The 16395-nt window shown below is 36.7% G+C and overlaps 1 protein-coding gene across 1 annotated transcript in view; it reads left to right on the top strand.

Moving 5' to 3' along the window:
• Positions 1-16395, top strand: part of LOC110029410 — a 62695-nt gene that overhangs the window by 19788 nt on the left and 26512 nt on the right. The window contains exon 5 of the mRNA XM_020731690.1: positions 4401-4481. Coding sequence (XP_020587349.1) covers positions 4401-4481 — 81 coding nt within the window. The remainder of the gene's footprint in view (positions 1-4400; positions 4482-16395) is intronic.

Raw genomic sequence — 16395 nt, 5'->3', positions numbered from 1 at the left:
TCGACGACACAAGAGGTAGGCTGCCGTTTGAGCCCTCCAAGTGCTCGATTGAGTGTCTCTAGATCATCGAATAGGGTTTCTTTGGCATTTCCATCCTTCTTCCTCCTTTTGCTCGGTTCACTCAGTCATAGGCGTAGGAAGTTTTGGTCGAACACTCTTGCAGCTCTATTGTAACCTCCTCTTATTCCTTTATCTTCTTTTTCTTCTTCCTTCTCTTTGACTGGGGCACAACCCCTTCTCTTGCTCTCACTTTCTCTATCTCTTTTGCGCACTTTCTTCCACCTCTCTTGTGCAATGGGTTCAGATGCACTAGGGAACAACCTCGACTTAATTCTCCCATGGGCGGTGGGATTCAATTCGAACGACACTTGCTTCGTAGATATCGTAACATGTGAAATCTTTTTTTTATCCAAGTTAATTTTATTAAAATTTTAATAGATTATTATTACACAAAATAACATGCGTTTGATTGGAATGTGATGTTTCTTTTAGCTGAGTATTCAATTCATCTATCATTATGTCCACTGATATTAGTCTATTTAAGATTGCTATATTTCAACCTAGCTTATATAACTTGTTGAATTTCCTATGCGTGATTTACATGAGGACATTTATAGAAAGTGGGCTACTAACTACAACATCTATAAACCTTCCGTTCATGTAAACATGAGATTTATAGAGTTTAAGCCAAAGGATATAGTACGGTGCATTTAAATTTAGAAATAGTTGCATTTTAGGAAGTTGAGAAATAAATGTGAAAAAACCAAAGCACTTTACAACTAATCCCCACAAACCACAAATTCTAGGGTTAATCTAGTTTTCAATGTGTGATATTATTTTATGAACCCCAATCTGTTCTTTGAAATCTTATTTTTTTTTTAATTTCCTATTGTGATTTCGCATCTAACACTGTTAGATAATTTGTTCTTGAATCTATTTTGGTTGGTGATATTGTGTCCACTGTTGATGGTGAATTATAGAGATATCTTGTGCATTGAAGTGATAGACAATGTAAAATTTATGACTGATATGCTTTGTGACTATTGGATGCTAACTTTTTTGAAGTTGAATTCTTTCAAGCCTAGTATATTTGATCGAAATTTCAATGTCAACAATTGTTGTAGCAAATTAGCAAAATTATTTTTTTTTCTTTGAAAATTTATAATTTTTGTTTCTTAGTTTATACCTTAATTTGGCTTGACCACCCATCTCTTTAGACAGTTTTGTGATGCTGTCTATATGGTTTCGATGCATTCTTATAGGATGCATTCTTATAATTTTTTTGATTCCTTAGTTTGGTTGATGTGTAGTTGGGTCGGCCACTAGGTTATTAGGTCACTGGTTTGCAAGAGAGCTCACTTATTAATTTGAGTAGTGTTCATGGGTTTAGTATTATCCTAATTTTATTCTCTGATTTCCTTGATATACAGTTTTGATCTTTGTAGTCTTTTTGTTTCGTGCCAACAAACATTCTGGGCTCTATAGCCTTTTTCATTCCTTGCTAGCAAATGGCTGTATGGATTAAAATTTTAGGGAAATTATGGTTTTTTTTGGGTTGATCCATTCTGCAGCTGAACTTGTTCACCCTTTTGTGATTTTTAGAATTGAGAGGCACCCAAAAAGAAAAATGAAGATAAAGATAATTGATTTGGGGCATGTATGACACTAGCTTTTATTAAATAAAGCTTTATATTCTAGTTTTAGTCTCATTTGCCTCATATTATGTGATCCTTTGAGCGGGGTCTAAGTGCGACAACCTCGTTCCTGTGGATTTCACTTTTTTTGCTTCAACAATCTGAATCATTCTCATAGTGGTGATCTATTTCCAAAATAATTTTTCCTTTTAATTATTATGCTAGTGGATTTGCAAGCGCTATGTGATTTTGGTCAAGGTTGAATGTTTTATTTTAGCTGCCTTGTAAAAATTCAAGTGCACTTTGAACTTCTTGTGGTTCTAATTTTTTTATGTGATTTCTTCATATTTAATTAATCATTGTTTTGTTTATTTTGTTTAAATTATCATTTTTTAGTTTCCACTACTTTTTTTTAAATATTTAGTAGTCTTGATTTTTGAATCCTAATGTTCTTTGTGCGACCCTACATTAATTGCAGTGCCATAGTTGCATGTGGAATGCTAGACTTATATATTGGATTATCAGCTTTGGCAATCTCATTTTTGGCGGGGCCAGCTGCTGCCATTTAATAACAGCACCTATACTGTTTATTCCTAATGTCATAACTGCCGCTAAAATCTTAAGAAAATCTTTGAGCACTATTAACCATGAAACTGTAGGTGGATATTAAATGTAATATCAATTTGATGACACTTCAAATATTGAAAGGGGTTCAAATACAACTAGATGCCGCATATCGACTGATGCTGGGCATCCCCAGATACAACAAATGCTGCGACCTTTGCCCCAAAGCGATTCGGTCCAGCCAAAGGAGGGATTGATGGGTCCTTCCAGGCAAGGGTTTCCCTCCTATTTGGAGTGGGGTCCACTTTTCTCTACTCTTGGTTTATAAGTATATTGTTTATATGTTATAGAGCAGTTTTCTTGTGTTTTTCGTCCGAACAGTTGTCGGCGTCTAGCTTTTCTCTTTTAGGACTGTATTTGACGTCAAGTGGTGCTTCTGCTGTAACTCATCTGAGGTGGTGATTATTCTCGACCCTCCCACATCCTCCACAACCTTCCCTTTGCAGCCACCGTCATTCTACTCATTTTAGCCACCTCATTGATTTCCTGCAGTCGTCAACCACCCAATTTCCTCCCATATTGTTGCTTCCTATAGCCTTGCCGTCAGCCTCCCTTTTCTTGCTTCGGTCTAGCTGCCAGTCACCTCCCCTTCTTGCTGCAACCCAGCCACCGACCATCTCCCTTTTTTGTTACTGCCCTTCCGCTAGCCTTCTTTTTCCTTTTCATAGCCTAGTCGCCAACCATCTCCTTCCTTGCTCCAGCCCCGCCGCCAGCCACCTCCCTACCATGTTGCTGCCTTCTCATTCCAACCATCCCATTTTCACAACTGCATCAACCCAACCACAACCTTCTTACCCTCCTCGACCTAAGACCTAATTTGGCATTTGTGTTGTGTCTTTTGTTATTTCATATTTATGTGCGTATTTATTGTAAGCCCTATTTGAGTTTAGTAATAAAAGTGCAATTCCTGCTATTTGATTAAATCTGGCCTCATCTTTCCTTACTTTCGCCAGTTTACGCATGACTGCAAGCACTAGTCACACTCATACAATTCATTTACATGAGCAAATATTATGTTAAAATCTTATATAGTTTCATTAGTTAAAACGTGATTGCAAAATTTTTTATATAGAATGCGTAAATAGTCATCTTCATCTAAAAGTAATCAAACATTTATAAATTTATATCCTATTTTCATTTATTAAGCACATGCCGGTATTATTATTTTTTTAAGGCGGTGCTTGGCTGCAACTCAGATTCACGCGAGCCACGACGTAATAAATCTGCATCGCATTCGGATTTACTAATGGTCTGTTTGGTGCGTTAGTGCGGCGGTTTGCAGTTTTGACTGTTTGGGTAAATTATGTTTTACATATCAGACCTGGCTAGGTGTGATTGCAGCTTTCTGGCTGCGGTCTGACTTTTAAAAAGAAATAAATTGTAATTGCCATCACAACTTTTTGAATAACACATTATTTTTTAGCAGTTTCACAACTGCTTTTTAATAAATTGCACCTGCCCCAAACAGACCCTAAATCCGGATTTACTTCGTAAAAGAAACGGAACATGAGAAAAAAAAGTCGAATGCGAGAAAATTTGATTTAATGAAACGTTGGATTTAATTTTCATTTTTTTTTGGTGTTTAGCTGGATTTAAGTTAAATCTATGATTAAATCCTATAAATAGCATGCTACCAAACACCACCTTAATTCTGTGGCAGTATATAATATAAAATAGATTTGTTTTTTCCCCGTAATTTTAAAACCTAATATGCCAAATGGAGTTGTTTTAACTCTTTAGAAGTGTTTTTGCTTTTTTTCTAGCTGGTTCTTTGGTTTGTGTTAGTCACCAAGCCTATACATACGTATCCAGGGAAGACATAGGAAAAGTTTGTCACTCGTGGTTGTGTAGCTCTGATCTTGCTCTATTACATTGAATTCTTTTGTAATCTTATTCATTATTTTATAGTGACTGGTAATACGCGATGTACTTTTTAGAGAGCTGCAGGCAGAAAGTCACACCCTATGATATTCTGCTATTGCACCTTTTACTATAAAATTGACTTCTTGTTGGCATGCACCGTTTGTTGGACGGTTCTTTTATCATTATGCATAAATTAGAAATTTCTCGATTACTTTTATGTGAGGATAGTTATTTTTATCTATACTTACCGTCTATTTGAATTTGAATCACTTCTTGTAGGCAATCGAGACAGGATGGCTTCCGGGAGATATTTTGGATGATTTACCCTGCAAATATATCAATGGGGCTGTCATCTGTGAGGTCAGTGAGCTATTTGAACCCACAAAAATTTGAATCGGCCATTTAGAAAGGGCTTATGCACTTCAGAACTTTGTATTACCTTTTTTCCAGCCTTTATACTTAGAAATATAAATTTGATTTAACTTTTTTCTGGGCATTTTCCAATCTTTTGTGGCATTTTTTGGCTTCAGACTCTTTGTAGGCCTGGGTAACTTTTGTTATTGGGATTGCACATTTGAATGATTTGTTTTTAGCGTCCATAATGGTTTTTAAATTCCTGCTAATATTCAAATCTTAACAGGAGGATGTACCTTGGTCTTACTGGACATCTACAGGAGGATGTACCTTGGTGTATGGTTTTTGCTGTTGATATCCTTTTCGTGGATAAGACGAGAGAAAAAGCCCAGGAAAAACTTGAAACATGGAGGTCTACATTGGAGTCTAAAGTCCTTCATTTAAGTAGAACTAAAACTGAATACATGGAATGTAATTTTAGTAGTAGTAGCTCATTGACAGAAGTGTGACTTTGGGTGATCAAATTATTAAAAGGTGTGAACGATTTAGATATCTTGGGTCCGTTGTTTAAAGCGATGGTGATATAGATGGGGATGTTAATAGTAGAATTCCAGTTGGTTGGTTGAAGTGGAGGAATGCATTGGGCCTTTTGTGTGATAGAAAAGTACCGCTTAGACTGAAAGGAAAATTTTATAAGACGATGGTGAGACCTGCAATGCTCTATGGTGCTGAATGTTGGCCTTTAAAAGAGAAGCATAATAATAAGTTAAATGTTGCTGAGATGAGAATGATTAAGTGGATGAGTGGCTTTACACTTAGAGACAATGCGAAATGAATATATCCGTGATAGGGTTGGTGCAGCTCCTTTGACAGACAAAAATAGAGAAAGTCGTCTTAGATGATTTAGTCACATCAAACGTTGACCATCTGATGATCCGATTAGGAGAGTAGATGTTTTAGATTTGACTTATGTTAAGAAAGACAGAGGTAGACCTAGGAAGACTGGGGCTTATTGTATAAAAAAATGATCTTAATTCTTAGAACTAAATAAAAATATGACACTAAATCGGACGCAATACTAAATCAAATCGGACGCAATGGAGAAAAAGGATTCATGTAGCCGACCCCATGTAGTGGGATTAAGGCTTTGTTGTTGTTGTTGTATTCAAATCTTAACATGTTTTACAGATTTGCCCACTTGTAAATATGCCAGCTGCCTTTTATTTTAACTTAATGAGTTAGGCACAAGCATTTTGACTTTTTATTTAAAAGGAATAACTTGAAGAGGCGTACTTCTAAATAAAAATTTTCACCAATTTTGGAGAATGTGAATGTTGTGGGGATGTTTTATTTGCATTCTTGCTTTGGGCAAACCATTTAGTAGGAAGTTTATTTGGGCAAACCATTGAGCAGGAGCCGCATATTGAGGTAGGTTCCTGCAATGCAACTCTTGAGTCCTTACATTTGAAGTTATCTCCTTTCACTTTTGGTGCCTAACATGCGGGGTTGAATAACAAGTATGTGAGAACTCAATTTTGGGATGAAATCTGTGGTAGGATGTGCCACTCTCACTAGCGACCACCTAGCATAGACAGCTTCTTCAGTGACAGGACCTGGATCTCATTGAAGAATTTTCATCTCTCTCAAGCTCCTAGGACACATTTAAAAGCTGAGGTTAATTCGTCCTATCCAGACGTCTGTTGATGGGCACCCTGCCGAGTTGAATCTAGCATCTGAAATACTCCACGTAATATCCCAAGTATGATACAAAATGAATCCTCTTCGATCATGCTGGACCTCTCTCCGTAGGGGCAACTCAGGGAGGGGTCTATACATTTGAAAAATCTGCAATGTTCTGATCTTTTGTGGCCTTTTATCTATCGTCGGCTCCTCAAACTGATGCCTTTTTTGGATATTCCAAGTCAGTCTGGCTGATGTTCCTCTCAAAGTTTGTAAAAGGCATCATAATCTCATACATTGTTGGATTGCCCATTACCTCAAAGTCACTAATCTCTAGAGAAGAGACTGTTGCCTCAGTTGGTATCTCTATCTCATGGTCAACTGGAATTGGTGGCGTCTCTTCTTTGTTGGCCACCAGTGGAGAATCCTCTCTGTCGTCTTCATCTTCTTCCGGACTAAACGTGCCATTGCCTAATTTTTTAACAACACCTGCTTAGTGAAATATATCTCTTTCTTGGTTGTGCATCTGATTCCACATGCCCAAATTCATGGCACTTGCCACTTTTTTTGGCTATGACAGACTTCCGGATTGGTTTCGCTAGCTAGTATCCAGAGGGGTCGCTTGGTGTTGCGGTTTCTCCATTTTGGAAGCTAGAATCTGCAAATTTTGGCGGTACTAAGTTGGGAGGAATTGACGTTGTATTTCCTGATTCATCTTTATATTTTCTCGTTCCCTATTCGGCCTTTCGGATCACGGACAGTAGCCTCCCATTGGGTTTCATCTTCCATGTCCGTAATCCACTGCTGAAATTGGCGGATCTCTCTTCGTATCTCCTCCCGTGAAGGCTTGGGTATGTATCTAAATGATGACATGGTTGGGGATTAAGGAATAGGAAAGAAGAGTTTGGGTGGGATTTGGGTTTAGGTTATGGAAAAGATATTTGGTGGTAGGAAAAAATTTTGGTTTATGGAGGATGCTAGGGAACCCTAGAATAATACTAGGATTGGGCTAGCTCTGATACCAAATGATACCGGAGAAAAAGACCCAAACTACAAGAACAATTTTTAATAGAGAAATAGGATTCCAACATACACAAATTGAAAATAACATCATCAACACATAAAACAACACAACATACACCTTGAGAGTGCATTTCAAGGGCGGTGGAGGTTACTAAATGGATCAGGGTGGCTAGCGAGGGTGGTGGCAGTGAAGGCAATATGAGAAAACTGCAGGAACAACTGGAGGACTGGCTGTCCAGTGCAACTACAACAATAATTTAGGGCAGAAACGGCAGGAACAACAAATGTTAGTTTTCCCGGGGCACCGACAACAAGGCTGGGTGGGTTGGCAGCAAAGTAGCAAAGATGCTGGCGGAATGGGGTGGCGGGAAGGTGCTGGACAACAAGGTAAACTGTTGCAAACAGAAACAAGGAATATACAATAACCGCTGGGAGAGGGATATAAGCCGGAGCACCACCTTAACTGTTGGATATAACCCTCGAGGGGGAAGAAAACTCCACTCAAAAAACCTGAAAGAAGACTACATCAAAAGCTAACCCTAAACTTAGAAATAAGCATATAAATAGACTCCAAACAAGAAAGAACAAAAAAGGAAGGAGGGTTGGCGGCATGACCGCCCTTCCTAAAATTCTCCTCGATCGAACGGGACACAAAAAGTGCATAGAGAGAGGTCCGAGAGGTCGCTCGCCCCGTCAGGGATCTTGCTTGGGATGATCGGATCAGGATTCATTTGGGCCAGTCTTCAACAGACAGGCCGAGGTTAGTGCTAGAAATCCCTCTCCCGCATCCACTCGGGGAAGCTCCACGTCACCACACAAACTTTTGTCTCCAAATTTTGCATCGATGACTTAAATGACCTAAGACCCTTACTGCTCGAAATAGTTTTTGGCGCTAGAGTGCCAGTCCACGTCAAATATCCAAGCGCTCAGTCTAGGGAGCGATCCGGCTTGGCTGCGTCTATCTTGGTGTCACTTTTTCGGATGCTATGTTTTAGGAACGATCCAAGCAGGTTTGCACTTCTTTTAGGTACTGGATTTTCTTGCGCTCTGTTCTTGGAGTGTTGTTGGCATTGGATCGCTCATACCGGTGCTGGGTCGCCCAGTGCAAGTGCTGAGTTCGATTTTTCTTTTACACAATCAATCTCTATACTTTGCAATCTCCCATTTGGAGACTGATTGCAATCACATATCCTCCAAACTTACCATTTTCATAGCTGTGTGCTGTGATGTGACTCACCTCCAATCTCAACCTTCCTGAACTCTAATTGAAGCTAACTATAACTTCACTTTCTCACCTGTAACCACCTTAGTCAACATATCTGCAGGATTCTGAGTTGTATGTATATTCTCTAAAGATAACTTATTGTCTTCTAGGAGTGAATAATTAAAGTGATATCTCAGTTGAATGTGTTTGGTCCTCACATGAAAAATGATGTTTTTAGCTAGATGAATAATACTCATGTTATCATTATGAAACATTCCAATCAGTTGCTTCTTGCCCAATTCTGCCATAAAACTTTGAAACCAAATCATTTCATTGCTAGCTTCACTGTTAGCAATATACTCCACTTTTGTAGTTGAAAGTACAATAATTTTTTGTAGCCTATAGACCCAACTCACTATTGTGTTCCCCAAATTGAAGATATAACTTATACTTTTTTTTATCATCAATATCTCTTGTTAAATCTGAATCTACATATCCTTGTAGATTAATTCCCGCCTTGTTGACTCTTCTCAAGTATCAGAGAATTCACTTCCCCGCTTCTTAATGCTGTTTTGCGGGATTACTCATATATTTCCTGAGGACTCTCACTGCATGTAATAATATCATTGCATACATCAAAATTTTAACTACTGAAGCATATACAATTATTTCCATGTGTTTGATCTGTTTCAGACTTCAACGATTGTTTCTTAAATAGCTTGAAGTGACCACCTAAGAGGGTGCAAATTTGCTTAACCTCACTGATGTTGAGCCTTTGTAGTATCTTCTGAACATATTTTGCCTGAGACAACTTCAAAGTACCTTCTCTCCTGTTCCCACTGATTCTCATTTCGAGAATCATCTTAACTGTACCTAAATTCTTCATCTCAAACTCTCTTGATAATTGTTTCTTCAAGTCTTCGATTTCCTCCATATTTGCTCCTGCTATCAACATGTCGTCCACATATAATAGAAGCACGATATAATAATTATCAAATTTTTTGTTGAAGCAACAACGATCTACTTGACAATTGATATAACCATTGTTTGCTTTAAATATGTTAAACCTCCTGTATCACTTTCTTGGCGCCTGCTTCAAACCATAAATACTTTTTTTCAATACATAAACCATGCCTTCTTTCATGGAACTTTATTTCCTTGTGGTTGCACCATATACAACTCTTCTTCAAAGTCACCATGCAAGAAAGATGTGTTCATATCTTTTTCTCTAGATGTAGATTTTTCCTTACTACTAAGCTCAACACAATTGTGATAGTTGTTATGTTCACTATTGGAGAAAATATCTCTTAGTAGTCTACTCTTTCCTTTTGCGGAAGCTCCACAACAAACCTTGTAGCGCTTGTTATCATCTGACTCTTTTTTTAGCCTGCAGACACACTTATTGTGTAATGCCTTTTGCCATCTAATAGTTATGGTAAATATCATGTTTGATTTGACTTCAATGACCACATCTCGTTATTCATGACAAACTCTCACTCCTTTGATTCTCCAACTCACTTTGATTCACCATTATCAGTTAATAAAAGATTGTACAAATGAGAATATATTTGTATCGATTGTGTGACTGCTAACCTTGTGACTTTAGCAGCAGGTGACTGAGAAACTTCACGTGCTTTACTAGATTGAGCACCTATCCTTTTTTCATTTTTCTTATCACCAATATCTTCCATCTTTATATATTTGGAGGGTTATTCAGAAGTAATTGATGAACAATCTTTAATTTTGCTACCTTCCCTATACATTTTTATTTCATTGAAAATAATATCCCCACTTCTATTGAATTTTTTATTTCGATAATCTCAGAATTTCTACCCAAATTCATCTAAGCTATACCCAATAAAAGTGCACCTGGTTGATTTCGAATCGAGTTTATTTATGGATCTTGCATCAACATGAATATATGATAAACAACCGAATACTCTCAGTGAGATAGATTTACCACATTGCCACTTTAGGTTTTTTTAGGTAAGACATCATTTAGAGGCACTGACGTATTACGATTTATCAAATAAATTACATCGTTCAGTGCTTCTACCTGTAACCATTTTGACAAGCTTGCATGTAACCTTATATCTTTGGCATGCTTTGTGATGTTTCTATTCATGCACTTAGGCACACTATTCTGCTATGGTGTCATTGGAACAATGAACTTATGCATGATTCTTTCTGATGCACAATGACTCTTGAACCTTTGATTACGGTACTCGCCACCATTATCTGATCCAAGACATTTCAACCTCAAACTTATCTCATTCTCAATCATGACTTTTCACTTCTTGCACCTCCAATATATCATATTTTTGTTTTAATAAGTATGCTCATACATTTCTTATATGATCATCAATAAAAGTGACAAAGTTTTGGGAACCTCCAATCTACCAAACCCCAGAGTAGGACCCCATATATTAGTATATACTAACTCCAGTTTTTTAAACTTAATCTCTGTCCCACTTTTGAAGAAAGTAACATTCTTTTGTTTGTGATGTATATGATATTCACAAAACTCTTAACTCTATAGACTTTAAATAATGAAGCTTGTTCTTAGAAAGTATGGACTTTATACCTTTCCCGCGCATGTCAAGTCTGCAGTGCCAAAGACTTGCGTCAATTTTTGTTCAAGCTACATCAATGGATTAAAAAAATCTCATTGATCAGGTAAAGAGTGCCTTCATTTTTACCCCGAGCTATCACCATTGCGCCTATGATCACTTTCTACATATCACCTGTGAAATTAGTCGCATACCATGATCTTGCAAGCTGGTTCACCAAGATTGAATCATTTTAAATCTATAACACATCTAAATTCATTGACCTTCTAGTTTGTTTTGTTAGACAACCTGATATTCACTTCACCATTTTTAAAAATATTTCAGGCTTTTGTTATCTTTCAAAGACACATTCCCGAGATCACTATGAGTGTAGTTTTTAAATACTTCTTTGTTTGGGCACACATGAAAAGAGGCTTTTAAATCAACTATCCAAAATTCAATATTATCTTAAGATAAAACTAGAGAGTTAACTTTAATTTCATATGTGAAGATATTTGTGGAGAACTTTCAATCTCACCTCCACCATCAACCTTCTTCGGAGCTTTACAGTTTTTCTTGAAGTGATATTTCTTCTCGTAGTTCTAGTATTCACCTTTGCCATTTCTTCTCCTTGACCTAGAATTACCTCTCCTTAACTTTAATATTTCCCTTTCTGCATATCTGTCCGGTTCCCTTCCTTTGTTTTTAACATTCAGTGCATAATTTGAAGTTTCATTGCTCGCCTTCTTGTGAACTTCTTTATTCAGCACTAACCCCACAATATTATCAAAGTTTATTTTCATACTACTTGAAGAGTTACTCTCCATCGTGACAAGTCTATCCCAACCATCTAGCAATAAGGATGAGAGTAACGGTGCCTTGACATCGTCATCGAACTTGATGCTCACAGAACACAACTGGTTTGTCACAGTGTTGAAATTATTCAATGTTTAGCCACCAAACTATCATTCATCTTCATATCGAATAATGTTATCATCATAAAAATTGTCTTTAAAGCCAAATGCTCTTTATACATCATTGTTAGTGCAACCGTGAGATCTATTATTGTTTTCTCATTCACAATATTGAATGCAACAAATGAACAAAGTGAGAGACGGATCCGATCTATAGCTGTTCGATCAAGCACTTTCCATTCTTCCAAAGTCATTGACAGGCTCCTTGGTGATTCATTCCAGTGACAAATACAATTTATTATGATACCGTAAGTCTTCAATTGTATTTTCCAAAACATAAAGTTCATGTTATTGAACTTCTCCACATTGTACCTTGCTTTGTCGGCCATTGCTCTTACTCAAACTAAAGATCTTCAGAAAATTCCTTCTTGATACTTGTTATGGGGTTAAAATAAATCCATAACACTGATTCAAGAGACCCATAACAAATTACTTGAATTAAAACACAAAGACAAGTAATTCCAGAAAACTTCGCAAAGTACACTGATATTTAACGTGAAACTTCTGAGAATAGGACACAATCACAGAGCTATACTATACCAAGAAATTCACTATGAAATGAGGATAAATTGTACAAATTACGACATACTCAAACCTTTCTACTTCTTGTAACTAACAAATACTCTCTCTCTCTTTCACATAAGAGATCGCTGAAATCCATCCACATAACTCACTTCATCTTCTTCATGCACTGCTTATTCTATCGCCTGCATTCACACACCATATAGACTCCCGTTTCCAAATTCCGCAGCTGGCTTAAATGCCTTAACTGTTTGAAACAGTTTCTGGCGCTGGAGCGCCAGTCCCGAGTGTCTAATTTTCATGCGCTCGGGCCCAGGGAGATCCTGGTGTGGCTACCCCTTTTGGGTGCCCTTTTCCATATGCTCTGCTTCAGGAACAATACGAGCGCAGCTGCACCCCTACTAGGCACTAAACTTCCCTGCACTCTATTCCTGGAGTATTGCTGGGTGCTGGGTCACCCACATTTGTGCGGGTTGCGCAGTGTAGGCGCTAAGCGCTTTATTTATTTATTTTTTGACACATTCAGCCTCTACACATTAAAAAAATAATATTGCGCTTGTGTAATAACTAATTTTTGAGAAATCAGATAAAATTTTTGGCGACATACAAAGTACCTCAAAATTTTCATCTCTCCTGAATTTGATCGAATCAATTTTATAAAATTGTACGTGTTAAATTGAACAATTTGATATAAAACACCATATATTAATTATGAATAGATTGAGAGATGCGAAAATTTAAATTTATAAGTTTAATTAATTTAATTAACCTTAATTATTTCTTAATCCTTTCCCTAATCACTCTGTCACTCTTCTCCACGGACTTGCGCCCCTTTTATTTCCATTTGTTCGGTCAAAAGAGTCCCGAGCTTTGATTTTCTCTCCCGATTTCTTCTCTTACTTCCGTTCCCTCCTCTCTCTCTCTCTCTCTCCCTCTCCCTATTTGGTTCGCGCGACACAGAAGGACCGCTATAGTCAAGGGTTGCTATCAGGCATGAATCGAGCGGCACCTAGGAAGGCCGCAACTCACAATTTAGGGGGCTCCGTGGCATTTTTTGTAAGCACAAATCCCTCTTTTATGATATTTGAAGCTTTAATTTCCTTCCTCACCCTTTGATTTTAATTTTTTGTCTTGTTTTTTGTGTATTTTTTCTTTCCGATAGCCTTTGCAGGCACTGATTGTGTGCCGGAAGCGTTGAAAGTCTTTTGCTAGCTTCCATAAAGGTTCTAACACGATATCAGCATAGGAGAGGTATGGTTGGAGATGATTGTAAATTTGGCTGCTTCGAAAAGGTTAATTTGTGACGAGAAACCTATTTTGAGGTAAGAATGTTACTTTTTGGGTTTAATTACTTGATGGGCTGAAAATTTATAAAATGCTAAGATCTTTATAGATTTAAGGTTGTTTACTTGAGGTGGGAAGTTCGAGACAAGTGTATAGAGGATCGTAGTAAGACAGCTCCGTAATTTTCATGTAAGAATAATTCAATTTATAGAAATAACTTGAATCTTAAGGTTTAATATTATGTTTTATAGGTTATTATGCTCAACACATAAGTCACCACACCCTACAGCTAGCCATCGAAGATTAAGGCTTTAGCATGACAACTAAGGTGAGTAAGAATGTTTCTAAATTTCAGTAATCTTCTATATTTCAGATTGTATGTTTAACTCAATGTATACCCTAATTTCATCAGATATTCATATTATTAGATAAAAAAATATATGCATGATAAACATAATAGGAAAAAAATATGCATGCATGAGATGAATGATATTTAGATAAACATTACATGTAAGATAGACATGTAAGAAAGATAGAACATGATATAATTAAGAGATATGCATGAGATATAGATACATGATATGAGAGTTATGTATGACAAATAGTTGCTCAACATAGTAAAAATGCATGTTAGTAAATGCATAAAGACATCTCAGAATAATTTATGTAATGAAGAATGAAATATTTTATATATGAATGCTTGTATGTGCATGTTTAAAGGAAAATATTACCCTATAATGGTACAGACAGAGAATGCTAGTTACTGACGCGCAGAGTTTTTTTAGTCACCCTAGACAATCGTGATGGTTAGTTCACTAACCGTTGTGCTGACGGAGTAATATCGGTCAGGGGCGAGTAGAGTAGAGCTTACCTCCCCAGATAATTGTAATGTTTACATTATTAACCGCTGCACCGACGTTGTAATATCGACCAGGGACAGGTAAGGGTTTTTGCACCCTAGACAATTGCGATGTGCAGATCGCTAACTGCTGCGTTGACGTGAGCCGATGGGGCAATATCGCCCAAGAGTATGTTAGGTTCGTTGACGGTGATCCTCACAGAGATAAGCATGTATGTAAAGAGTGTAAAATAAAAAAAGTTATGATAAATGCATATAGAAGATTAGTGTATGTTCATTTAGAAAAATGTTATTGATACGCGCATTAGCATATATTAGATTGCTTATAAAAATATGAATGACCAACATATTATAAGATTTCTTATAGGCAAGCATGCATATTGAACTCTTTTCCTTGGATTACTGTAGTTTAAAAATATAATTACCTCTACGTTATTTTTAGATAACTCATTATGTTGCCTTAATATTTTTTTAGATTTTAAACATTTGAACAAGATGAGCAAATGTGTATAGAAGACGGGATCAATAAACAAAAATGTCCAAATTTTTATTTGTTATTAATTGTTTTCTTTTGTGACTCTGTCATATATTATTTGAATATTAAATTGTTAGTGCTATAAAAGATATAACATTGAATTGATTTTCATCGTCCGATCGTTTGTTCTTGTCTTGGTTAACTCCAAGCCCCGGGCCTGATCGTGACAACTTTAATACAAAAAGTCTTCTGTATGAGTCTTTAAAAAATTAATTGCAAGATTGATAGTCATTTAAAAGCATACAGTGCATTTGGGACAAATGCTTATCAATTAAAAATTATTGGAAGTTTTTGCAGTTATTAACTCTTAAATGTGCCGAACTTTTTGCATGAATCTATAACCTGTAACTTAATTTTTTCTCTCTTTCCATCTCCACCCAGTGAATTTACATCCGACATTTTGCCAATTGTTCTTTTATTTTTGTTGTCGAAGCTATTCTAGATGATGAAATAGTCTTCACCACTAATAGTGGATGCTAAAGGTATTTTGTGCATTGGTATGGTAGACCTACATGTGATTTGTGGATTACTATAATATGAAACACAATAATTGTGCCTATATTTGCTTGATGCCCACTCGATGCTTAATCAATTGGAGCAAGTTTTTCAACTCAAGCAAATTTGATCTAAATCAACGATTTGAATTTTGATCATTTGTTTACAGTGTTTCTATTTTTTTGTTTTATATTTTGAATTTTACTTTGTGTTTTTAAAACTAAAGTGGAGGAATGCTTTGGGCCTTTTGTGTGATAGAAAAGTACCGCTTAGCTTGAAAGGAAAATTTTATAAGACGGTGGTGAGACCTGCAATGCTCTATGGCGCTGAATGTTGGCCTTTAAAAGACAAGCATAATAATAATTTAAGTGCCGAGATGAGAATGATTAGGTGGATGAGTGGCTTTACACTTAGAGACAAAATGCGAAATGAATATATCCGTGAAGGGTTGGTGTAGCTCCTGTGACGGACAAAATTAGAGAAAGTCGTCTTAGATGGTTTGGTCACATTAAACGTCGACCATCTGATGATCCGATTAGGAGAGTAGATGTTTTAGATTCGACTTGTGTTAAGAAAGGCAGAGGTAGACCTAGGAAGACTTGGGCTTATTGTATTAAAAATGATCTTAATTTACTAGAACTAAATGAAAATATGAGTATATCACACTAAAGAGGACGCAATGGAGAAAAAAGATTCATGTAGCCGACCCCACGTAGTGGGATTAAGGCTTTGTTGTTGTTGTTGTTGTTGTTTTTAAAACTAATGCTCACACTCGAATATGCCAGGCCTTGAACA

This window comes from Phalaenopsis equestris, unplaced genomic scaffold (assembly GCF_001263595.1).
Source record: "Phalaenopsis equestris unplaced genomic scaffold, ASM126359v1 Scaffold000572, whole genome shotgun sequence".
NCBI classification, from domain to species: domain Eukaryota; kingdom Viridiplantae; phylum Streptophyta; class Magnoliopsida; order Asparagales; family Orchidaceae; genus Phalaenopsis; species Phalaenopsis equestris.
Note: the sequence above shows the minus strand (reverse complement) of the source record. Positions and strands in the feature narration are given on the sequence as shown.